Genomic DNA, 26,112 nt, shown 5'->3' with positions numbered 1-26,112 from the left:
TGTCCAGCTATTTGTTTTCTTCTGAGGGGAGCCTGGCTAATCGGTAAGTTACAGAGTTTAGGCAACACCTCTTCCTCCGAAATATGGCTAACTCCTTGAGCAACGCAACAGCTGTTCATCAGCTTAATCCAAAAATCCTTTCCTACTGAATAACATTAAAAAAAAAAAAAAAAAGAAAGAAAGAAAGAAACCCACAAAAAAAACCCAAAACCACTCCAAGACACACACCAGGAAAATCAACTGACAAGACCAAGTGCACTTCCCCGCGGCCGGGGAACGCCATCACCTGAGGGGGCGCGCGCCTGCCCTTCCCGCCCTTTTGTCGCCGCCGCTCCCGCTGAGCAACGCGCCAGCGGCCATGGCGCAGCGGAGCGCCGGCCCGGCGCCCTGCAGCTTCGTGGCGCGGGACAACGGCTGGTAACGGCCCCAGCCTCCTCCTCCTCCCACCCTCGGCGGCCTCCCCCGGCAGCTCCGCGCCCGGGCAGGCAGCGGCTGGAGGAGTTTGTGCCGATGTTCCCTTCACCTGTGTTTGTCACCGGCCTCCCTCTGCCTCGTGGGGTGCGAGGGAGTGGGGACAAGAGGCCATTTCATCGCTCGGTACTAAATGAAATGATGTATGAAAGGACATCGGTGCTTACTTCCTCAAATTTTTCAAAAAGTGTGTCATAACCTCCTCTTTATTCTAAACATAAACATGACGTGCAGGGAAGGAAACGCGTTCACACTCGCTGTTTCACTTCCAGCTATTACCCCCAAGTCAGACAATTGTTAACTCTTACACAAACTTGCTGTTTTGAGGTAAAGGTCTAAAGATTCATGCTAAAGTGCTGTGCATTGTGACATTAGTAGTTGAGTTTGCATGTGGTTTGTTGGGTTTTTTTAAATGAAGTTTTCAAAGTAGTCTTAAATATTTCCCTGTTTGTTTCAGGAAAAAATACGTTGAACATGAACTAGAAGCTGCAAGAAGATGGTCTCACAAATGGGGATTCTTGAAAACACCTCTTGAGGAGGTAAAATTGGCTTGTGTGTAAGCCACATGTGAAATTTACTTGTTCACAAATTCATCTGGACACGAAATTGTGAGAGCACCAATGACTAGAAAAGTACTGAGTATGCCTTACTAAGCTAGGTCCTGAGGTAACAAGTGTACCACTTTTAAGATGAGTTCAAAGTTTCAGTTTTCCTCTGAATAAAATACAGCAAGTGGTAATTTATATTCTGTGCATATTCCGGTATATTTCTCTTGAGAAACATGACTCCCAATGGTGTTAACAAGTACTAGATGCACACTGACAGGAAAATATTTCCCCTTTGACTATCCATATGGTAGTTTAAAAATCTAGGGGAAAAGGTTCTAGCTAATTAAATTTTCAGTGGGGGAATTTACAACAAATGAAAATATTTGGAGAGATGTCTATTCTCAGTGATGTTTAGATATTAGAATATAGTAGCACATAATGTTACATTTGGAATGCCAGCATTTTGCTGCTAAAGAACAGGATTGATGCAGCCTCTGAATTAGTTACAAATGTACTTTCCAAGGGGCTGGGAGTACTTAATATGTTTGAGATTTTTTTTTTTATTCCTGTAGGCATCCAGATAGCACCTTTGAAAACTTTGGTCCTCTAGGCTTCAACATCCATCCTTGATAACTACAATCTGTCATTTATAACACCTTTGTACAGTATTAATAGATCTGCAGCTGAAAAGTTGAAAAACTATGCATTGTTACTATTAGTGAACATGTGTATTTACCATTTCTTAATCTTTCTTTTCTGGTCATATAACATATATTTCTAGCCCTTTTTGGACCAGTGATGTAGTTAAGAGAGTTGGAATCACTCAGCAATATTTAGGCTTTCATTTGAAATTTGGAATGACATCACTTTCTGAAACCAAAATATAAGTTACAATAATTTCCAAAACACTACAATAAGTAGTCCTATTTTAGAGGGAAAGAACAGGAAGTTCAGATGCAACAATGAGGGGTATGATGTAGATACCGGATATTACAGCATATTTCAGGAAACAGAGAGTCCTGGTTTTAATGTTGATGTTTTGGTTTTAGTTGATTGAAGATGAAAAGAAAGAAAATACAAAGCCCAAGATACAGCTTCCTGAGCATCTTCAGGTTCGACCTGTGACACCTGTGGAAAAATACATTAAGGTTAGAAAATTAGATTTTAAAATTGCAATACAGCAATATCTGTCTTGAGAAACCACACAAGGTCTAAAAAATCAGTTGTCTTGTAGAGGTGGGCCTTTAACTAAAGGTCAGAGTAAATTGTATTTGCAACTCGAGCAATGCTTTAAAAGCATTCATTTAAGACAAGGGATTGCCCTTTGGATATGCTTGTTAGTTCACAGAGCTTTCAGTGTACATAATCATCTTTCTGTGAAGCACCTCCCCCACGCACTCCTCTGTAACATCCACTAACAAAACAGTCAACTGTACAGCTTAGTACAGAAGAGTGCTCACAGAGCCATCTATGACTGCTGACCATTCATTGCTCAAATATACATACACATGTCTCTCTGCAAGTCTTATCATAACCTTAACTCTCAGTTTTAACTACTGGTTAAGATGCAGTCATTTTTCTAACCTTAAGATGGTCTTCTTTGTGGCAGAGACAATGCCACTGTCCTTTTCAGTGGCACAAATTAGTAAGAAGTCAGTTCTAATGAGCCAATCATAAGTCTTTGAGTTTACATTATATGATTTATATTAATATATTCAGAGTCTAAAAGTTGTCAAACAGCTGGAAATGAGAGTGGAATGTGACTGATGGTTTGATTTACAAATATACAGTGTCAGAATCACCAATGAATAGGATAAGTAAATCAGCTAGATCAGTGACACTGGGAGAGGAACATATTTGTAAAAAGGGGAAGCAGAATATGCTAACAAAAGGGAAAGTTAGTCCACCTAGAGAAGATTAAGGAAACAAAAGAGATTGGAAATTCCTACTTACTGAACTAGCTTTCTTTCAAAGTATTCCAAGGGCAAGGAGATAAGGTGAGGAAGTAGTAAAAGCTTTTACGGAGATTAAATTGAAACAAAAATTAAGAGCTAGTGCTGAGTGTGGCAAAGAAATGAAATGGCAGCATTTCTGCCATTAGCGCTACTTGTTCTTCAGTTTTGTCTCAAGCCTCCAATTTCAGTCAATTTTACCTCTGCCTCAGCACAGCAAGGATGTATGTATGCTAACAAGTCATGCATACAGTTATCAGCTGCTAAAGTAGCCTGCATAGCCTGGTGCATACTGAAACAGGGATCATAGTTTCAATTTCACATCAAATCTTTATTTGCTAAGGAAGGTAAAGGTTAGCTGTGATTTAGGTCACTCTTTACAGATTCAGAGTAAAGTTTCTTACGTTCTTATTCAGAACTGTGTGTCTTTCTGCACATTTACCTTCATGGTCACAGTCATCATATCTGTTCTTCTCTCTAGGTTAGATTAATAATTGCTTTTTCATAGTCCCTTCCCCCAGATTGTAAATGGGGCATGATTTCCTTCATTATCCTTCTCAGTGGGTGGCACTTTTGGCCATGAAAATTATCTTTTCAGAGGAACTGTTCCACCTAAATATCATAAACATTTTCTAATCTTGGCCACAGAACAAAGTGAAGCAACTCTGGCAAAAGAACTGAAACATTGTTCTCTTGCTGACTGTTTCTCTACTAAGTCCCCAGATGCTAAAATGATACAACATGCCCAACTGAGATGATTCAGCCAAAGTAAGCACAGCAGTCAGTGAACAGAGACTGTTGGCTTTTGTTTTGTTTCCTTTTTAGCTAGATTAGTTGCAGATTAACTTGATGTTTATGCATCTTTTAAAGTAGAAAAAAGGTGGATTGAATAAGTAGCTCTTGATGCAAAAGCCAGCTTGGGCAGTAACATCTTTAGCATTTGGGCACAAAACTGTTATTCCATAGTTGCACTGCTACCAAATACAGTACAGCAAGTATAAAATACTATTTCTCCTGTTTAGAGAAGTTGTTATTAGTATTATTATTCTATAATGAAAAAAGCTAAAGGTGAAGATAAAATTTTCCTTATAATGTGAAGCCAGTAAAGCCCTTAGAAAAAGTATTGAGCAAAACTTTTTTTAAAAAAGGTATGCTAACACCGACTACTAAAAAATAATTTTCTTTTTTATTTCCTGTTATACATACCAATGTAGGCACTAAAAGACTTTTTTTTTTTTTTTTTTTTTGAAGGATGGTAAATGCAAGTTAGTTAACTGGAATTTGGCCATTTTACTTCTCTCTTTCCCTGTGCCTTGCTATAGAATGGAACCTAGATTATTCTAATTACTTTTTATTTTTAAAACTGTATTATAAATCAAATTTGCATGTAACTGGGCTATCTTTTGAAGTTCTTTCCTTCCATTACGGTCAGTGTGTGTTCAGGCTATCAGTTCAGCAGATTGCATTTAAAACCACTATTTTTTGTAAGTTCTCATTTCCATTCACACTACAACACAAAATATGATGTTGCATGACAGAAATTACAATGAAAAACCTTTTAATCATTGAATTGTACATGTTACTTTTATTATAGGTGATTCCATCTCCTCCAGTACCTAAGACTACCCAGGGATTTATTGGCTGGAGGTCAGCTGTCCCAGGGTTGGAACTTGAACACGGTTTGCAAATCCAAAGCTGTAAAGGTACCTTTTTTAAGGATTTGAAGTGGCCATGTGAGCCTTCTGACTGACATTAAGACATTAACGGTTAGACACATAGATCTATTTGCATCCCTAAGTTAACATTCCATAGGGGACTGTTGGACTGGTAAACATTGATGCTTATAAAACAATTTATGCTTTAAAAAAAATTATGTAAACATCCACAATCATTTTGGTAAACTGCAAACATCTTAATGTAGCATTTTACTTGTTACTGATTTTTTGAAATCTGTGGCATCCAAGCTGTTAACACCACTTCAGGTTTACTTAGAAGTAATGATGAATAAACTCATAGAAAGATCACAGAGCAAGTACTACTTTTATTAGCATTGTAAGACTATGATTTTAAAATATTTATTGGGAGTATTTAAAAAACTTTTTTTTTGTGATGACAGAGCACATTTTTATAATTGTTTCTCCATGAAAGCCTCCATTCAGAATCAGTTTTACAGCAGCTTTTTCAAACATAAATACAGACTGCCGTGTTCCTGGCAATCCTACCCTGCTGTACATTCCCAATTCATTGCTTACCTGCCTGTGTTTAGAACTAGCTTTCAAGCAGCAGTCTGAACTGGCCCACTGTTGAGTTGCTCAAGTGCTTGTGCTAGTACAAAACCATCTCTTTTGTACAGAAAGAGACTAAGAAGAGGTAGAGGAGTGTAGCAGGCATGACTTAAATTGGTTCAAGCTGCCATGGAATTGCATCCTTGCATTTGGAAAGAAGTTTTCCTCATTAAGAAACAAAACACAACAAACTAACAAACACCTGCAGAAAAGGTAATTATCAGGCTTCATCATAGTGTGTCCACTGCAGCTTGAAAAAATCAGGCAAATCATAACTATAGTTATTAATATAATATATATATAATATATGTATTTGTAAAATAGTTAATATAATTTTGTGTTATGTGTGCTTTACAGGTGTTTTGTGTAATTACACACATAAGTAATTCAGGAGTTCCTGGGGCAGCTCCTTGATTGCTATAAATAAAGTATACAAAGTCCACAGTGACAAAAAGTCACTTTCAAAAATCAGTTTTGGTATCAAAACAGAGGGTTTTTTCAGTTAGTTGATCAAAATGCAAATGTGTTACAAAGTATTTATGTTGCTTCAATTTTGTTTATACCAACCAGGACAGGTGAAAGACTCAGAAACAATAGGGGATTGCACTGGGAGTTACTGGTGTAGCTATTTGGGTGCTATGGAGTTCAGTCTTGCATTTCATTACCTACCTGAAGATTTCCAGGATTTTTTGGAAGCTCAGAAGGAGACTCATTTAGTTGTAGCAACTATTTTCAGGATATAGTTCTAATTGGCTAACGTATTTAAACTAGAAGATTGCTTAAACAAATAACAACCTCCAAGAAATCAACACAGGCAGCTCCTTATAAATCCTTATTACTTAAAGAGGAAAGACTTTCCTTGTTAATCCTGCTGCAAGATCTCCTTTGTATTCTGCAGCTATCTCTACCTACTTCTTGAGTCAGCAGTAAGTCCTTGGCTTTCATAGCAGCAGGTCAGCAGCTAGTGTTTGTTCTTTTCTTCTTCCCAAGAAATGACTCACAATGATCAACATCCCACCTATTTTTTTTTTCCATCCAGCTCCAAATGCCCACAAAATAATATTTTACTTTTTCCATATTCTTTACAAATAATGGAGAAGTGACTCACATCCCTTGGAAAGATTACCCAAGAGTGAGAATACAGAGCAGAAGTAACTTCAGACACATTGCTTAAAAACCAGGATAAAGAATAAGTTGGAATCAGACTCTAATTTAAGGAAATTTAAGATAAACTGGAGTTTAGCTAGTCACTATAACATGTGTAAACTGTTCTTTGAACAAGCAAGATAATTGTAAGAACAGTATTTTAAATCAGTGTGCTTTCTTGTCATTGCTAGGTTTGTAGCTCTATTTATTTTTTATCACGTGGTCCTTCAGTTTATTTTGAGGTCATGTATAGATCCTCTTATTCTTGTCTGATTTTATATAAACAGGTATAGTAAAGATTATATGTAATTTAGTAGCAACAAAATAACATTAATTCAGGCCAAATGAAAGGGAAGCTTCAAGACCACTGTTTTTTAATAAAATGTTCTATTAAAGAACGAAGGCTGGCACCTAATATCCAGTATATGTTTGTATGAAGTAAAATCCAAATCCATATGAGTCATGATTTGGTTTTTAAAACTAAAATAAATTCTTTATCCAGCATCTACAGTTGGACATTTCTTACTCTTATTCTCAGTGTCTGAATATTAACTCTATACTAACAGTAAGGGGGTTTTATTATACTTTCTATCATTTCAGATACCTTTACTTCAGGGGATACTTTGATGTAGCCTAATTTGGGACATTTAAGGAGTATTGTCTAAAATTTGCATTATTCCTCTAGCATAATTCTGTTAGTTGTTAATTGGTCCATGTATTTGGGGCTTTGGTGTTCAAGAATATGTGAAACTATAAACATGAGTATTTCTTTTCCCAACACTTTTAGCTTGACCCTTTATACATGAAAAACTTGTGTAGAAGATGTGGATTTGCAGCTGACAAAGGACTGCCCAGTCAACTGCCCCAATTGTGAATCTAAAAGGCCGATACAGAATTAAATTGTCTTGTAATGTAATTTGCAGAAATTAACCTACTTATTGGAGCCAAGTTGGGCACATAAATGTCACTGTACACCGTAAAATATCACACTATCTCCAAGGTCAAGACAGTGTTAGTAAACTCAGTGTGCACACTGGCGAAATGCTTCAAAACAAAATTAAACCATTTCCAAAATGCAGTAGAAGTCCAGACAATTTTAATTCTATATAAAAAGTCTTAGACCTGTGCTTCTGTGCAAGTTAGAGCAGAATGGGATGCTTCTAAACATATATAAAAAGTTATGCAGTTTCTTTTTAACCAAAATTTGAAAACATGATGCAACTGTATTTAGATATCTTCTGTGCTTCAATCTAAATTTCAGTTGCTGTAGTCTTTTGTAAAGCCCTTGGTGGTCTAAGGTTCACATTAGCATTGGTATGCATATCAATTCCTCTTTAGCTGACTAAAATTTTTCAGAAAACTGAAGTCATCTTTGTCTTTTGACTGTTATTTTCAGATAAACTAGCTCTTTGGTAACAGGCTCATTTTAAAGAGGAACAATGGATGATGCTTTCAGAATTGCATATGCAAAAATTTTACTGTACTTTATACACAGCCACCACAGCAATACATGAAAATAAGTCAGGCATACCTCTTTTGCCACCGTTGATGCGTGCCTGCATATACTTTCCTGGGTGTGTGATGAAATAACAGAGGCTTAAATGACAGCTGCATTTAAGTTAAAGAACAATGAAATCAGAAATTCCTTCTCACAAGCACCTGCTTTATAAACAACAAAACTGGGTGACAAAAAACTGGTGCATTTTCCTTCACAATGTGTTCTTTTCTGTGCTGTTAGAACTGGCACAGAACTGGCACTTGCTGTTTATAATTTCATTAAGATATTTTACTGGGACCTCAGAGATTATTGGAAGATTATAATTTATTTTAAATTCATTTTGCATCAGAGAATAAAGATTTTTTATTAGATGGTAGTGAAATGGTGATTCTGAGTAAGTAGCACTACTCAAATTGTAGTCACCATGCAAGTGGTGGTGTACATTTTGAAAGAAGCAAAATGAAAAGCAGCCAAGCAGTTGATCTACCTACTGTAAAAGGTGGCCACTTAGAGAATAAATGTAATCACTATTCTGTATGAGACATTTCTACAAGTTTACATGCTGTGACTATCCTAGTGGATACCCACTGCAGTCCTCTAAGTTTGTGCAGAAATTACCATCTCCAGTTCCTGCTATTGGCTACTCTGTCAGACTGAAGTAACTTTAATTCTGAGATAATTTGCTTTACAAAACAGAGGCAGATCCTTTTTCTTTCTTTTCGGAAACTGCAGGCTCCCTATTCACACACACCATTTCCCTCATTAGTGAAAGATTCCTTGTGGTTTCTTCCACATTCTACAAACTACCAAAGTGACAAACACTAGTCTAAAATAGTCATTGGCAACCAGACCAGAAATCTCTACTCTCATATGAAGCCCAACCAAGGTCAATTCTTGCATTAGGTTGCTGAATGTGTTGTATTTAGTTCCCCTTGAAACCATAAGTGTCAGTGTAGCCAGACAGGTAAGGTCCACTCACAGACTAATACCTTCTTCCTGACTCCTGTGGTTTTCACATCCCATCAGATTGTTATTTAACTAGTTCAAAGTGTGTTAAACCATTTCATAGGACCACAGTGTAATAAATTTAACTGTACTAGAAAATGATACTATTCCGCTGTGAAACTAATCAGGTTGCCAGTGAACAAAAACATTGCCCCTTCAGTCTGCTGTGCCATACATGGAAAAGACCAGCAGTATTGAGAAATAATTAAAAAAAACCCCAGAAACGTTGTGAAAGCAACACAAATCTGCTGCAGATTCATGCTGCACCGTTGAAACAAAACACTGGAAAGGGTCATTATTTTTGTCAGATGAATTGGAGATAATTTTGACCTTAGGATTTCAGGCTGCTCACACACATCTGAAGACTTGCTCTGTTACACAGAGAACAGTTCAAAGGGATTAAAAAAACGCTCTTTTTTTTTTGCCTCAGTAAATCTTTTTTTTGTAGCCTCTGGTGGATTTATTTCCATAAGGCTTTCCAACTGGAAATTCTCTAATACACCACAGGGCAACTTTTCATCTCAGTGCAGAAATATGTAGTGTTGCCACCTTTGAAGTAAGACACACTTATCAGTCTGAGCACTGTGTTTTACAGGCTTTGATAGAGTATGAAATGTCCAGAACCATCCCTGGATGGTGGTAAGCCACTGGACATCTAGCACAAGGCTTGCAGAGAAACTGAAGATTGTGTTGATGAACAGTGTTCTGAGGCATCTGCATTTTCCACTACACCATCCACAAACTGCCATGGCTTCAGATGGCCACTGTGCAACGCTGTAGCTTATGGACAGCATCTCACCATTTAGGGAGGCAACTCACCAGATGTTCAGAGAAGGATGAGATGGGGTCAGATAATTTAAGCAAATGCAACTGTACTTACTATAACATGCAAAGTTCTAGCTGGAACACGAGGCAACATATTCTTCAGAACATCGCGATATCTGATCCCCAGTGTAAGATTTTTCCAGCTTTTAATGCTTTAGTTATTCTTAAATCAGTAATTGATCTCAAAAGTAACATTACACAGCCTTAGTGAACCTTCTAAAAGTACAAAAAATCCACTGCATGTTTAGCAACAGCACCAGAAATTATAGATCACAGACTGATAATTACTTCTTGGTGCTTTTTTTTTTTTCCTTTTTTTTAAGGCATGAGAGCATATGAAGAATCAGAGCTTAGAATAAGCATACTTCCTACTCTTTGGAAATGCATAATAGAGGTTAAATTTTATGGAAGAGATGTGCTAAGTATATTATAGTACAATACATTAAAGTATCTTTTTAGAGAGTATCTCTGAGGATAATTACCTGTCGTATCTCTTATATCATTTAAGTTTATTACTCCTGACTTGTGTCAGTAACAAAAAGCTCAGGATTTTAACAATAGCTAAGAAAAAGGTAATCATATTTCTCACAGGAGTGGTGCTTTTCTGTTTTTTATTTCAGTAAATATTAAGTTTGCAATTTCCTGGTAACAAACTAAGAAAACTGATCAAGTTTTTACTTTATTTTTCCACAACTTAAAATGATCCACAGTAAATCAATACATTTAAAATACTAGGTTTAGTTTTAAAACTAATCAGCATAAAGTTATTACAGGCTACGGGCGTTAAACTGATGTTGCCACAGACAGAAGGCTAAAATAGAAGATAGTCCAAAAATTCCTTCCAATCCTACTTTCATAGGTGTCTGTAAGAGACAGAAGACAGCAGCATCCCAGGGTTCCTTACATATTCCTCAGGCATTTTCAGTGTTGCACTGCAAACCATATTGAAGCATACCTGAAGCCCTGTGGAACCCAGACCTTTGAATACTTGGATACCTATGCAAACTTCAGAACAGGCAGAAAACCTAAGTTTAACCTACTGAAGTTGCTAAGGCTTGCTCTGAATTCACTATAAGTCAAAGGACCTTAAATCTATCGCCATTCAATGCCCATTGCACACTTATTGCAATAAGGAGGAAGCTACTGTTTTAGGGATTTTCAAGTTTGTATTTATTCATGTATTATTTTGGAATGGAGAGAAGGGATTGCATCAGTAAACCTGGAGTCCGGGAAATAAGTAATAGTAACAGAGGTGTAGTCTTACCATTTTTATTGTGAGGCAACACACTAGGTCTCTATTACAAGCTCTGTTGTTTCTTTATCATGTGATAACCTTATGCATCCTGTTTTAGGTGAGGTACACACTGTAGTTACATAGCTATCTTGAATTGAGGCTGAAATTGTGATTAGTCAGTACAATGTGTTTTTATTAATTAAATAATAATATCTGTGGCCTTGTGGTCACAGATTGCATACATTGCCCAAATTTGACTCAATTTTGAATTTGGCCCTTTCTTTCATATTTTCCCCCTCCATGATTTATCTGTTTCATTAAACAGGTGAGGTAAACAAAAGATTCACTAAAGAGTGGAATAAACCTGAGCACTGCAAAGCACAAAAATAGATGCAACCATGAAGAAATAAACAGGACAAAAAGAATCTTCATTTCTCACACACCACACACACACCCCCCATCCTTCCCATCCTTTTCATTTAGGTGGCTCTGCTGACACGAGCTTCACTGGGTGCAATTGACTGCAGGATCAGGCTTGCAGGTACCAGGATTAAACACAGCTGGGCAGGACTCTTGCTAAGCAATACTTTTGACAGCTCCAATAACAGCATTATTTAGAGTTCTAATATAGAGAGTGTAGAAGCAGCCATTTTCTCTTTTATCTTAGCAGATAAAGGCTCTTTATTCGATCCTTTTTTGTCTGCTTTCCAGAAAGATCATTGTTGTAGAGAACAGCCTTGCACCAAAACAAGACATGGCAGCCTTCACCCCCCCACACCCTGTGCGCGCGTACACACACACACACACACACACTTCTGTCTCATGCTTTTTCCAACTGATGCCTCCAGGCTGCCGTGTGACACCCAGCTAATGTGTCCTGCTGAGAGCCCACACAGCCCTGTGCTCCAGCCTGACCTAAACCTGACAATGCCTTCTCACTTCTCGCAGGCTGAAAACAGCCCCCCCCCCCCTTCTCCTCCTGAAGTGAGAGACGGTTAATGCTTTTATTCCTCACCGGGGAGCAAGATGAACCCAGCTACACTAGTGAATCTCCTTTGCTTGCTGACATGCGTCAGACACAACATTCTCATCCTTAAAAGCTGGAGCGAAAACAAAACAAAGCAAGAGCCCCCAAAAAAACCCAGTGAGATACAGTCCCTGTCTGGAAAAATTAAGCAGTCATTATGCTCTTATTGCCAGAGCAGTCATGTCCTTTGTTTAAACAGAAGCTGTAGTAATTTCTTGTGCTCCCCATCATGTGCATTACAGCTTCCATCTTAGAATTATATTTGCTTAATGAACAAACCCCATATTTACAGCCTTTTAGTAGAAGCCAAGATGCAGCAGACAGGCTGGAGAGAAAGCATGGAGGGACACTTTATTGGTTCATTTGGACAGAGATGTTGCCCCCCACCTCATTTCCTTCCTGGCTGTAGTCACAGGCAAAGTTGGGAGTTCTCAATGGCAACATAGCTGTAGGGGCAACAGAATAGCCCTTCTTGCTCAAGCACAAGCCCTAAGAAGTCAGGCTAGCTGTGCTGCTTCTGTCACAGGAAAAATGAGAGTGTATATGGGCAGTGGGGCTGCTGGGTCAGGGACTAGGAGGAGGGAGAACTCTGACAGCCTCTGCTCTTCCCCTGGAGCGCAGAGCACCAGGAGATGGGCCCTGAATCTTTACGGTAGGAAAATTCACTGTAGCCTACACTTTTGGGGAGTGTTGAGCCAGCTCTTACCAGGGAACAGTGCCAGGGTAAAGGCAGCACGTTGCTGTGCAAACTGGACAGTAACTTGGCTCTCAAGGAGCACTGCAGAGGTTTTTGTTCTCCAGGAAGCTGTCCCCTCAATAATTTCAGTTACTTATATGCAAATGAAAAGTTTCACCAGCTCTCACCATTGTTCTGACCAAAACAAGTTTTTCACATTTGTTTGTCCTATTTGTTTAATGTGGGAATGCTGAGCAAATAAGCGTTTTAACGGGATAGCTGCTAGCAATGGACAGCTCAAGATGAACTCCTTCACCTTGGGTCAGTGCTTTTTAACTTGAGAGGGAACAACCTTCTTCATGCTCAGCAAATCGCAATTAAAATGTCCCTCATGCATTTGTGCAGTATTTTACACTTAAAGGACTCAAGAAGGAGAAAGGATTGCCTAAATCTGCTTTTAATTCTCCTTCCATTTGCACTGTTGGAGTCACTGCTACTCAGTCATTAACTGTCAATAGTGACAGGCATTAGCAGGCTGGTTCTGCTCATACTGTTTTCTGCTGGGGAGCCAGACTCTGTACTGCTGTGTGCACCTATCGGCTTACTGGTTCTGCTGGAGTTAACAGTCTGTTGAGGTTTTTGGAACACAGAAGACACCAAATTACATAAATACTGCAATTATTTGGAATTTATTTCATATTCATTTCATGTGTGTATTTGGCAGTGTTGCTGTAGTTGTTTTGGAGCTGAATAATGCACATGCAGATAGCAGTTATGGATATGATAAAAGCATCCAAATATGAGAAGGGGCTTCAAACCTAGTGAGCCAAATATTTTTCTGTTTTGAAGAAGGGCTCTATGCTGGTGATTTTCACAATTTTTAATGTGAAAAAGTAGCTAAATACACACTGTTGCCTTGTAAGCCTATGCATAGTGAATGGTCCCCATAAAGCCAGGTGACAGTCAGTTTGCAGAGTTTATCCTATACCTAAGGTTCCAAAAGGCTGTTTTGGTTCATCTGGTCTTACCACCAAAACCTGGTGGGTTTTGGATACCTGACATAAAATAACATCATACCTACTATTTGGCAGCACTGGTCTGGATTGTGAACGTCCGCAGCTCTGTCCTTCTAAGAAACAGTTCTGAATTTAGACTTCAGCTGGCTCCCAGATCTTCTGTTGAAGTTGCCACATAAGGCAGGATCGTATCTGTCCAAAATGCAGAGAATAGATTTACAGCCGTACTTAAACACCTTAAATTAAGCCCAGAGAACAGTTGACCCAGGGCCTGCAGAGCTGGAATAGCATAAAAGTATAGGAAGCCAGTAAGATTAGAGTGCAGGGCAGGATATTCTGCTTTAGGAAAGGCCCACAAATGGGTGAAATAAAGAGTGAGAAAATAAGTTCTGTGTAATACAATGAGATATCATAAAATATTAAAGCTTATAAGACTGTAGTTCCAGCTCAGGTCTCTCACAACACTAATAAAACGAGCAAGCTTCACTTTCTCTCCTGATGGCTACAGACTTCTCTATAAAGTTACAGCTTTATAACGCATAATTCAATTTCATCAACTGCTTTTCTTTATTGTCCCTTCTAATTATGCATACATCCACTTGTTAATTTTTGGAATATAGAAATCATGCCCAAAGAACTGCACAAAAGTACATACACACTTCCTAGGTAAGGAGAATAGAAAAACCAGTCAGGCCAATCAGGGATTTATTTACTGCCCTATCTCATTCTGGATTTGAAGGTGTTTGTAAATATTCAGAAACCACCTCTGAATTCTGTCTGAATTTATCTTTGATTGTTACAAAGGCATTAATTAGCTGTATTCCGTAATGTATCACAACACCTTTAAATGTTTTTTATTTCTGAAAAATAAGGCCAGATGCACAAAGTTTTTTGTGCTTCTAACAGCCTATTGAGGAGAATGCAGTAACTCAAATTTGCTGCTTGATTCTGCATCAGAGATGCTGAAGTCAGTGATGGTTGATATTTCACATGGATTAATTTGAAAATTCTCTGGTTATGAGTCAGGACTGGAGTCCACATTCAGACCTCTAAATGATACACTACAGGATTCTTGCTTTCTCTACAAAGCTACAGAGAGCTTGGGCAATAAGATTTTATCTTTAGACTTCAAAGGTAGTTGTCTGAGTTAGTCAGTGTAGGTAACCCCTTCAAGGCAAGATGCCAGGGCTGTACAGCAAGACAATATATTGAACTTGTTCCTCCTGAGCCCACATTTACTGTGCTGACTACTCACCTTTCCCTTCAAGAACATCTGCGTAGAACAAAACTAAGAAAAAAATTTCAGATTTTTTTTTCAGCACATATCAATTTACCTATCGAATATAATTGATTTCATCTGTACGTCATACCTGCAAGGTGTCAAGATACCACATAGTGCAAGGACATTTACATATGTGTAAATACGTGAGGAATGTAATGCCTGCAAGTCTCTGTCTCCTCTCCCAGAGGAGAGACTTGACAGGCCACTGTAATGGATGGTTTATTTGTGGTATTGATTTATTAATTTGCTACATGCTAATCATCAATCAGCATCTGGTGCGCAGGCAATACAAGAGGTCAGACAATCAGCCATGCAGTTTATTACCCACTGGCCTGCCATCTCTTCTCCAGAACTCACAGAGAACCTTGAGTTTGTTAAAACACCAAACGGGGAGATTAATTGAACTTCAAGCCCAGGAGGGGCTTTAGTTTCATAAACTAAATGCCAACACTGTTTTGCAGTCCTTGGGCTGAGCTCAGACATGAAAGCACTCCTAACTAGATCAGGGAGAGCTTGCCTCATGGTCCCTAAGGTCAGAATCTGGCTAAACATATGCAGAACATGTTTGGCTCATTACACATGTGCATATTAAATCTACATTCAGCAGCAAGGGAACAGAAAGACAATATATGGTAAAGATACTAGAATTGGACTTCAAAGATCAGGATGCAATTCCACAGACTCCCAGGGTGACTTTGGCCACAACAGTCACTCTCCCTGCCTCAGTTCCCGTCTGTAAAAAGCAAAATAACCATCCCTCATTTTTACTTCATCCATCTTTGCAGTTTAGACTCAGAGTTCTTTGTAGTGGTGTCTCTTTCTCAAAATACATCCATCTCCCAGCACACAATGTCCTTCTCAGAACAGCCTTATGGAAATGTATCAGAAAAAAAAAACCAACTTATAAAATATCCACTGATGAGATAAGACCACCAGCACAACAACACAGTGAACAGCTGTAATCTGTGGGAGGATTATTTCTCTTTGCTGTAAATGCCATCGATTTCTCAAGACACAAGTTATTCCCTTTCATAGACCAGTGAATTCAGTATCTGCTGACAACTTGCCTTCCAACCAGTACATTTTTCAAAGGCTCCCAGTAGTTTGTGACATTAAATGGGTGTCACATCTTAATGACAAATATTAGTACTAGCCTGCTTGATTAACATAATTTATTTCTTCATTGGCTATTTTATTCCAGATGAGCTGCAAGGGGGAAAAGTATGCATTCTGACGTGCAATGCTAATGTGCCCTCTGCAATGACCTCTTATCTCTAACTTTTCATTCTCGCCTCCCATTCTCTCCAGTGCATGAAATGAGGTCTAGCAGCAGCTATTGGTCAAGAGTCTTATACACTGGAAACCCGCCAGAGCTTTTGGGGTTTTTAGTACAGGCAAAAGGTCTGTTCCTATGACACACACATTTAAAATTAGCACTAAACTGGTGGGAAAAAGGAGAAAAATATGTAAAATGTCACTTTCTGACAAGCAGAAAATTAGAATTCATTCCCCTGAGAATTAAATGAACTTTTCTGCTTCCAGTCACTAAGTATGACAAGGTTAACATTTTTCAGTCTAATGACTAAGGACATTAAGTGTGCACGTGCAGAAGAAATAAAATTACTAGAGGGTATTAGCTAAGTGTGTGACAACAGCCCGAACTGACAACAGAACTCCAAGCATGCGGATTCTAACTAACACTGACCATTTGCTGTGGCAAACCAATGGATAACAGCAACATGGGGTACAAGTACATGGAAGTCATCTTTCTTTCGTCATTATTATTACAACAACATAGGCAATCTCAGGAAGATAGATGTCTCTGGGTGGGAGTAGAGCACATCCAGCATGCTTCCAGTATCCCAGGCAGAGACACCAAACTAGACAGCATGTTAATCAGAGGCCACAAAAAAACCTAAAGAGACTCAAAAAAGGAAAATTCCAAGTGCATATCTTATTTTCCCAAGGCTTTTTCACCACTCCCCATTCATGATTCAATTCTGATATGACATAGGATTTAGGGTATGAGATCAAATTATCATTTGTGACTTGCCTTAGCTTCTGTCCTTCCCAGTTCAGCTTTTCCTGTAGCTCCTCACAGCCTTACCCAACTGTGGCAAACATAACACATCCAAGTTTCTAGACAATAATGGATTTCCACCTAATGTGGCACCAAGCAGGGAGGGCTCAAAAAGAGAAGTCTATGTGTTATTGATATACCCTAGGTATTAAGATACTGGAAATTATCAACTATTGGGAATCTTTCTAGACATAAATTAAACTGGGACAGCGAAAGGTAAGACAGGAAGATTATATTTTCAAATAATCTAATTTTGTCAGGGAAACATAAATGTAAAACTTATGTTTAGAGATATGGGTCAAGTCTGAGAAAGCACTTTGAAACAGGGGTGGTTAATATTTTACCTAACAGAATAAAGCAAGCTGTGAGAGCATCAACAGGCTTCAATGCAGACTTATCATCTCTGCCTTTGTTTGGGTTTCCAAAGCTACTTGGCCACAACTGAGAAAAATCTAAAGCTTACAATTTAGGGGACAAATGAAACATTTAAAATATGAAGTTAGACATTAGAACTAAAAAAAAAAAAAGGAAAGAAAGACAGAAGGAAACAAGTACTTTCAAAACCATGGAATCTACCTCCAGATCAGCCAACTGGAAAGATTCACCAATTTCTCTTTGCTTTACTGCAGCGCAGCAGGGTGCTTATTAGTCTGAAACAACGCATTTTTTTGTTTTGCTAGTCTGAAGTCAGTGTGATGGACTATTAGGCAGCTCAGTTACAGATCATGTTTCCTGCAACATCAAAAACTGGATTCTCCTCTATTCATCTGCAGCTAGCACACATGCATCTTATAGCCTCTGAAGGATTTTTGCTTGGTCAAACCAGCATGAAAGAATTCCTGCATGTTTTCACACCAGTAGATAAGGCCTGACTCTGTCCCTCTAATTCATGCTGGTATGGCTGTATTCCCTCCATCTTCCTCTTTGCTTTACTTGGATTACTCCCAGAAAGAGGTACAACTGTATTTGGAGATCTTCAAAGAGAAAGATCATTTTAAACCCAGCTCTCACTTACAAGCCAGTTCATGAATTGACAATGCTGAACAGGAAATTCTTCAGCAGGACCAGCTATTTCTCAGCCTTGCAGTGAGTGCAGCTGTAGAGCTGATCTCTGTACGAAGAGAAGCATGAAGACGGCTATTCACCTTACACAAGACTTCCCCCAGTGCTGCATGTGCCCTTTTTGCCGTGCTCTGATCTGTATTCCACACTGCCCTCATGCTGACTAGAGTCTGATTACTTTTGGTCCGTGGTCTCATTACTTCACATTTCCGTACAATAAATTGTACAAGCCACTTATCTGCCTGCAATCCTGATAAATCTAAATAATTCTGAATGTTTGTTTTGTTCCTCTGCCCCCTACCCTCCTGCCCCTCCAAATTCCTCAGCCTTATTGGACGTCATCAGCATATTTAAGGCACTTTTGAAATTATGTTCTACTCAAGGTCACTGCACTGAATTTAACCCCCCCTTCACCCCCCATGCAGCACATCAATGCTTTAACTCCCATCTGATTTATTTATAATGTTTATTATCAGTGACCAATTCAATCAATATAAGCTGGAATTCAAACACACACACAATTGAATTATGCACACAAAGACTCATCAAGATATAAGACAGCTACTATAGTCCAGACCATTTCTCTAACATATGGCGAGCTTAAGGTAAGGAGGCTCATAGCAGTGAATTTTTATACCTTGACTTTTGCTTGACCCCAATGGTTGTTTGGTTACTGGAAACCAAAGGAATTGAAATAGCGTCACAAATTCCATGGAAGAGGCTTGGGCAAGGGATCTCTGCATTTCTTATCCCAAGCCAGTAGGACCATATTTTAAGATAGGCTTTCTGAGTTGACAGTTCCTTTATTAGCTTCTGTACACACAGGAATTCTAGCAAAACACCATCAAACCATACCAGACAGTCATGTCAAGCAAGTGTGGCAAACAGAACAGTGTATGGAGAACTGGAACTTGAAGGAAAACCAAAGCACTAACCTCAATTGCAGCCTAGGTTAGGCATGAAACCAACCTAAACGGGATGCTGGAAGCACAGTAGAAAATGAATAGCTTTTGGCTTCCCTCCGCAAACCGCTATCCTTTCAAAATGTTAATGGTCAGCATGATCCTCAGACATGGTTCACAAATGGCTTCTGGTTGTTTTTGAACACAGTTGGTGGTTACAACTCAGGGAACACTGCAAATTCAACAAGCTGAGGCAGAGAAAGCATACATACACGGGTTCTGCTAGAGACAGAGATTATGCTGTAGACAGAGGTAAACTACACACACTGGACTGGAGCCTTCAGGGATTTGAGGCAGAAAGAGTTCCAGGAGTCTCTGAAAATTTGTTTCAGTATTTCACCATTTATGCACAGATAATATTTTGGTTTCTCTATCAATACATTTCTGCTTGGTAACTCCCAGTTTGAATGCTGATTGTTTTGCATAAATTAACTAAATTGCCGCCCTTCTGTTTCATTGGTACTTTTTGTCTGCTTCCTTCATGAACAATGTCAGGGAGATTGCAAGCTGACTACAATTCTCTTTCCTAAGCTAGAGGAAAACAACATCTAAGAGCCCAATCAGTGCAAGTTTCCTGATGTCTGTTGGGTTTTATAAGCTATATTGTACTCTGGCATTTAACAATTTCTGTTCATTTGATTCACTTTAAGAAATGAATGTAATGATTGCCACAGTGTTCTGCACTACTGTTGTCTATTGATAAATATGGAACAGTTATAACAACAAGCTTGCTCTTTTTTTCTATTTAAAAATTCACTGAGCTAACAAGTTATTTGTGCAATGCCAAAGTAATGACAGGTCTTTGCTCTCAAGTTTTAATATTCCATTTCCACAGGGAGGTCTGCTGTAGGCTACATTTCACAAGATTAACAGTGGTGTTAGGCCCCAGGGGTGTTGATAACATACATCAGCACAAAACTCTACTCAGGTGTTGCCTGAGTCTGGAGGGGCACATGTCCCCACAGCTATGAAAGTTCCATCAATAAATAGCACATTTTGAAAGAAATGACCTCTCTGTCCTCATTGAAAGAAACTTTAATGCCAAAGGAGTTTCAGGGCTATGAGCTGGGAGCGGAGGGAGAGATGTGTGGGTGGGATCCACGCATTACCGAGGGAGACACATCCTTCACCTGGGGGCCTTGGCACATGAAGCAGCAAGGTGCCTGAAGATTCATGCTGCAACATAGACTCTGCTGTACTTCTACTCCCTTATAGATATATCCATTCACCACTACGCACATCCACGTAGCATCTCACTTTTGACAACAGCAGCAAGCCTTCCTCTTCTGCAGCATCCATACAGGAGGAGCCTGGAGGGACAAACTTGTTTATGTTTACTTTGGGGTGTAACTCAGGTGAAGTTAGAAACATTTCTAGAGAAAGAGGAAATGTCTGGGAAACATTTCATTAATGTTTGCAAGTATGAAAGGTGACAATTCAGAGACATCCAAGGCCCTCCCTGTCTAAACAGCAGCAGTCACTGTTTCAGGCTGGCCAGGCCTCAGCTTTCTCAAGGCTCTGGGGGGACAGCAGCCAGCGTGACGGCTGTGAGTAATACTGGGAGTCTGCCCAGGCAAGGAAAGTGGGTGAGCTGATAATGATAAGAAAGTGTGATGAATTATTCCTGTGCTTGTCATCTTTATTTAAGTTACTGTCTTTTGCATCCAGGGGAACCACAGTCCTTCCAAAAGAGTTGCTCTGGATTTCTTAATATTAGGAGACAGTTGTGACGTTTGTCCTGCCCTGGGCATAATTAGACTCAAGGCATTTTTAGTGCATTTTCTTCTCCATAATGATCCCCCTGTTTCTTTATCTGAGAAACCCAAAGTACATTAACAAGTCCTTGCTAAAGTCTTCTGGAGGTTGGTCCTTTCCTGTGCTGTAGCATAGAGAAAAAGCAATGGCTGCAATCATGCACTGATCTTTTGCTTGCATGTTTGTTTCCTTTACTGCAAAGGCTATTATTACAGCATCCCTTCTAGAAAGAGACTATTCCACACCAGTGAAACAGAGAAACTACATTTGCAGGGACTCCTGATACTATGTAAGACAGAAGTCAAGTTCTCCAGATCATGTATGAAGCAGTGGCAGAGCTGAGCACATGGATTTCAGGAATCCAGAGCCTCAGCCTCTTCAACAGCCACATTTCTGTCTTGGCTCTGCATCACAGTCTGCTGTCTCCCCAGCATCTACTTCTCATGGGTACTACAGCACAGCCGGTTACTTTAAGACAGGCAATTTGCTTTGTCTACGTCCAATTTTTATTCTTTGGAATAGAAACCTTACACAACAAACATGATGTTGCAACAAATAAAATCAGCATCCAACAATGCTTCCACGCAGTCCAAACAGTTTTCCAGACCATTATATCACACAACAGCATTCTTAAAGGCGCACACATTTGGGTAGGTCTCTTTGCCCTGCTCCTCCCTAAGAAGACCTGCAAAGTGTATTCTGATTTCTGGTCTTATTATCTCAGCAGCTTCCTTTAGTGTAAATAGCTCATTTATCTCCCTGCCATTTATCATCTTAGATAGAGAGCAATATTGTCCTTGCATGGTCCTGTCAGCCGTGCTTTACCCTCCTGGCTGCCTCAGGAAGAGGAACTCTTTTCTCTCCCCTGGTTAATTTAGGGATCTCTTCTAGCTTCAGTTCACCTTCCTCACCTAACCAGAACCACACACACTGTTCCAGGGCTTGTCTCACCCAGGCATTAATTCTCTTCTGATTTGTTCCACCAATCAAATTCTGATTTGTGCACACCAATCCATTTCCCAGCTGCAACACAGTGGTGACTTCTGTTCTGTTCTTCCCAAAGGATGAGCCTCCAGCTTCCAGGAAAAAATACTTAATATTTGTCCCTAACTACATCATCACATAGCACATAACTTCCTGCCATTCCTGGCATCTTTGTCCTGAGGTCACATAGTTCTCTCCGTATGACATTCACTGTTCCTCCCCAGAGCTATGCAGCATGCTGCATAATGGCTGAAAGCAACGACAAATCTTCTCCCCCTTTCTGGAAGCCTGGGTACAGATTAGACAGTCTAGACAGACAATAGGAAGAAAGAATAAAGGATTTCTAAAGACTTTTCTGTATAATCCTGCTTGCAATATTCAATTGCTTAGCAAAATGCCAGAAGTACCATCTCCTTTATACCTTGTCTACCAATCACTTTAATAAAATTTGTGATCCTCTCACTCTCCTAAGCACTTATTAAACAACTATATATTTAAGTCACATAAAATTAATAATCAGCATAAACCCTACTTGAGTGAACTTTGCTTAAGTGACACCATGAAAGTGTCCCCTCAAACCGAGGGAATTCTGTGCTTATTTGTTCAGGCTGATGTCAACATGTGTGAGCATTGCTACGTGTCCTCCAGAATCACAGTAACTGGCTTCAGAAGCGGTACTTCCTGTAGCCTGAAGTTCTGGGCCTTGCTTTATTACTTGATTAAAATGAGGAATTGAAAGATAAGAAGAATTTATCATCCTAGTTTTGCAAGACTAAGCACAATTACCAATTCAGAAGGAATACAGGGCTGCTGCCTTTGAAACTCTGGGTATTATTATTTTCACAGCTGGATGCAACTGAGATGTGGCTCAAGAAAAGCATACGGTGATTTTTTCATACAGGAATGGTGAACATGACACAGACACGAGGACAAGAGGGCAGACACATCCTGCAGACCCACGCAGACTGCTCCAGAGGCCCCACTCCTGCCCACTGCGGCCATTTCCCACTCCTGCCACCTCTGTCGCGTAACTTCAGGCTATTCGAAACAGCCACTAGGGATCTTCCCTTTAGGCTGTGTGCCCTTTTAAACTGAAGGAAAGCAATAGCAGCAAAGATGTAAAACCATCACCTCAAAGCCCTTTCAGTTTACAAAAAAAGCTGAAGTAAAGGGATATTTTTTCTGAGGTCACTCTAGAGGCTGGATCTGTGTTTTTCATTTCTCAGTCTCCATTCCTGGTTCACGCATGCTGTTCGCAGAACAGTGCATAGTCCAGTGGCAAGGAACATCCAAGGAAGGCGCAAAGTCCTGCTTTCAGACTGGGCATCCATCCAACCCTCCACCCTGAATCAGGCAGACAAGTGCTTAGGGGATGCAGCTGCATTTTTAAAGCATTCCAGGTGAGTATTTTAACTTTACTAACATGGAAACTAGGCTTAGGGACTTACTTCCAGGAAGCTGCGGATTGTGAGCCCCAGGAAACAATTCCCTGGACAGACTCAACGATCTGTCTCTGAGCTGGGCAGCCACATGCCTGGATACCTGCCACGTCATGCTTACCGTGCTTACCCTGAGCAACACTCCGTATTTCTGTCTGGAACTATCTGACAAGAAACGTACGTGGGAACATTAATCAGATCTCCTGGGTTTTCTTTGTACTTTCGCTTGGGTACTACGACGTCCTGCTTTGCAGCCCTTCCTACAGTGCTAGGTCTATGTAACTTGCCTCCGTTCACTCAGTGCACACAAAGCAAAGCTGGGAGCAGAGCATCCCAGTCAATTCTTAGTCCACATCATTAGCCACAATCTCTCCCTGAAGGGATATAAACTGAAGGTATCCAAGTTCACAGCCAGTATCTTCCTGATCTTCCTTTCACCTATTCATAAAAGATAATGCTGCACAACAGGACCTGACTTTCATCACATTCTGGATATGGCTGCTCCCACCACTGACCTGGAACACAAAGTTAAGTATTTAGGCCAAAATTCACTAATCACCTGGATGTTTTTGTAGCAGTCCTGGTATCAGTTGAAGAAAATGCTCTGATGCAAGGAAACAGGAACAACCGTAGCCAGTTATTTGTGGAGTCTCCCAGCCATGCATGGGGCTTTGCAAGCAAAAAGGTGGCGGGCCAAGTTCTCAGGAGTGCTCAGTTCATACTGAGAACACCTCTTCTGTGGTTAATTGGAAATGCCAAGCTCTTTGGAAAAATGTCTCTTTAAGCAAAACAATGGAAACTACTCAAGACTGAGTCCTTAATAAGCCCTTAGGAAACAAACCAGAAGCTCAGCTTCCTTCTACTGATCATAAAGGCATAAGGAGGCTGTATTGTTATTTTTAAAGCATCTAAGGAATCTGGGATACTAAGAAACTTTGAAAGTGGCTGGGCAAGGAAGTCCCTTCACCCCATCACTGGCTTTAGGAAACCCCAGCCTTCAAAGCCCTGGGACTTAAAATGTTGGAGACACTAAGCAAGCACTGGGCAATCGCCATTAGCCATTTACATGCACATCAACGTTGCCTGCACTCTCCCATGGCAGACAAGCTGCCCTACTTATAAAATAACCCTTAACTGATCTCCCAGAGGCAATAAAGCCAGTCAGGGCCAGAACTGGATTAAAGATCTAGGGATTTCCAGTCCTCTGAAAATACCCATTAAAACTCTATTGCCCTGGTCTGTTGCCAACTATTAGGAAATTACCCTAGCAAGGAGCATTCCAAGGAGAAAATGCAGTCAGGCTCAAGCTCTCCTACAAACTGTAGTAACTAAATGGCCAGTTTAGCTAGAGAACAACGCCATGAATACTTAAGCTACAAATTAAAAGCCTGTTTGAGAGCTGTCATCTTAGCTGCAACATCACAAGTACACGAGCTTATGTCATAACTAAAACCTACAGATCCCACCCAGTGACCTATATTTGAAGTGTGGACCTCTGGGAAACTCACTGACCGTACCTTGAAACATGACAGAATCAAGTTAGTCCGCAGGTATTTTAGGGTGCGGGACCAGACGCCTGCTGCAAGGCCCGGGGCACAGCCTGGAGGGTGGCACGATGCCAGGGAATCTCCTCCGCCACTGGAAACAAACCAGTGCATTCACCCCGCTGCTGGCCACGCAGGCGGGCCAGGCTGGACCCTCTGTCCCTCGCCATCAGGGCCAAGAGCTCTCGCCCATCGCTCAGGAGCGGTTCTGTGCAGTCCTTCCCAGTGGGTTTTAGAAGGCACATCTGCACCTGCAAATGATCGTACCTGGCCGAGCAGGACAAGGCATAGGAGAGGAGGTAATGCCACCTGCGGGCCATCACACACAGTTTTTTCCGCAGGCAGATGCAGTTGGGTTTAGTCACACCCAGTCGGTGGGATGAGCCAACCTGCCTAGTGAACAAGCGCTCCTGGCGCTGCTCGCCGGCAGCTGACATTCGGGGGACCGTGGCCAGCGTGGCCACAGCGCAGCAGTGCCATCGCTTTCACACCAGGAGCTCTCATGTACTGGGAGAGGGCAACGTCCTTTCACAGGGACAAACTGAGGAGGCCAGGCTTCAGAACCCGGGCTGAAGGGAGCACTGTCAGACAAGGCGGGATTTCCTGCTCAGCACTCCCTTTCGATGATTTAAAAAAAAAAAAAAAGAAAAAAAAAAAAGTGATTAACAGATGTCCTTTCATTAACAAATGCCTTTTTATTCAGGACAATAAAGTGACCTCAGCCAACCCAAAGGACCGTCTGTTGTGCAAATGCAGATTTCTGGAGAAAGGCAGCTTTTCTAGTTGCAAAGCAACAAACTCCCCAAATGTCAGAGCCACAGAACTAGTGCTTACCACTCTTCTTGTATTTCAGTGGCCAATAAAAATGAAGTGTTTCTAGGTAAGAAAAAAGAAGCAATAAATAAATGAGACTCAAAGAGGGAATAATCAGAATCCTGTTTGCCAGTATGAATTGCTCCAACACCGTAAGTCATTACACTCAGCAAGAACAGCAGTTTTTACTGTCTTCAAGCCTCCATCAGAACTGATGTGCTGAGTACGTTCTCCACCTCAGACACAAAATAGGCGAGGCCATTTGGGTAAAAATCCATGGCCTGGGTGAGCAGGAAGGTGGTGTGCTCTACAGCCATGGCTGGAGAAGTGTTCTAAGAACATTACCATGTCTCGGGAGAAACTTGGCAGTTTCACCACGACCTCTGTGGCTGGCCACAAGCAGTGCCACCAGCGCTCGGTGCGCTGCCTGCTCCTTTTTCTGCTCTGGTTCCAGTAACTCCACGTATGGCACGGTGCTGGCAGAGCTGCTTAACTGCCAGGTGGGGTG

General features: G+C 40.4%; 1 protein-coding gene across 1 annotated transcript; it reads left to right on the top strand.

Moving 5' to 3' along the window:
* The first annotated feature begins 358 nt into the window (after positions 1-358).
* On the top strand, positions 359-4,721 carry C10H20orf85 (chromosome 10 C20orf85 homolog). The gene is made up of 4 exons (XM_040608910.1): positions 359-417; positions 929-1,010; positions 2,069-2,167; positions 4,566-4,721. The coding sequence occupies exons 1-4, from the start codon at positions 359-361 to the stop codon at positions 4,719-4,721; spliced, it is 396 nt and encodes a 131-aa protein (XP_040464844.1).
* The last annotated feature ends 21,391 nt before the right edge of the window (positions 4,722-26,112 follow it).

This window comes from Falco naumanni, chromosome 10, assembly GCF_017639655.2.
Source record: "Falco naumanni isolate bFalNau1 chromosome 10, bFalNau1.pat, whole genome shotgun sequence".
In the NCBI taxonomy this organism is placed as follows: Eukaryota; Metazoa; Chordata; class Aves; order Falconiformes; family Falconidae; genus Falco; species Falco naumanni.
This window is presented reverse-complemented; position numbering and strand designations above follow the sequence as displayed.

What these genes read in the sequence shown, in the direction of transcription:
- C10H20orf85 (XM_040608910.1), top strand. Translation starts at nt 359, where the DNA reads ATGGCGCAGCGGAGCGCCGGCCCGGCGCCCTGCAGCTTCGTGGCGCGG. An exon ending in TGAAAACACCTCTTGAGGAG is followed by an intron (nt 1,011 to 2,068) that starts GTAAAATTGGCT and finishes TTTTGGTTTTAG; the next exon opens with TTGATTGAAGATGAAAAGAA. An exon ending in CTGTGGAAAAATACATTAAG is followed by an intron (nt 2,168 to 4,565) that starts GTTAGAAAATTA and finishes CTTTTATTATAG; the next exon opens with GTGATTCCATCTCCTCCAGT.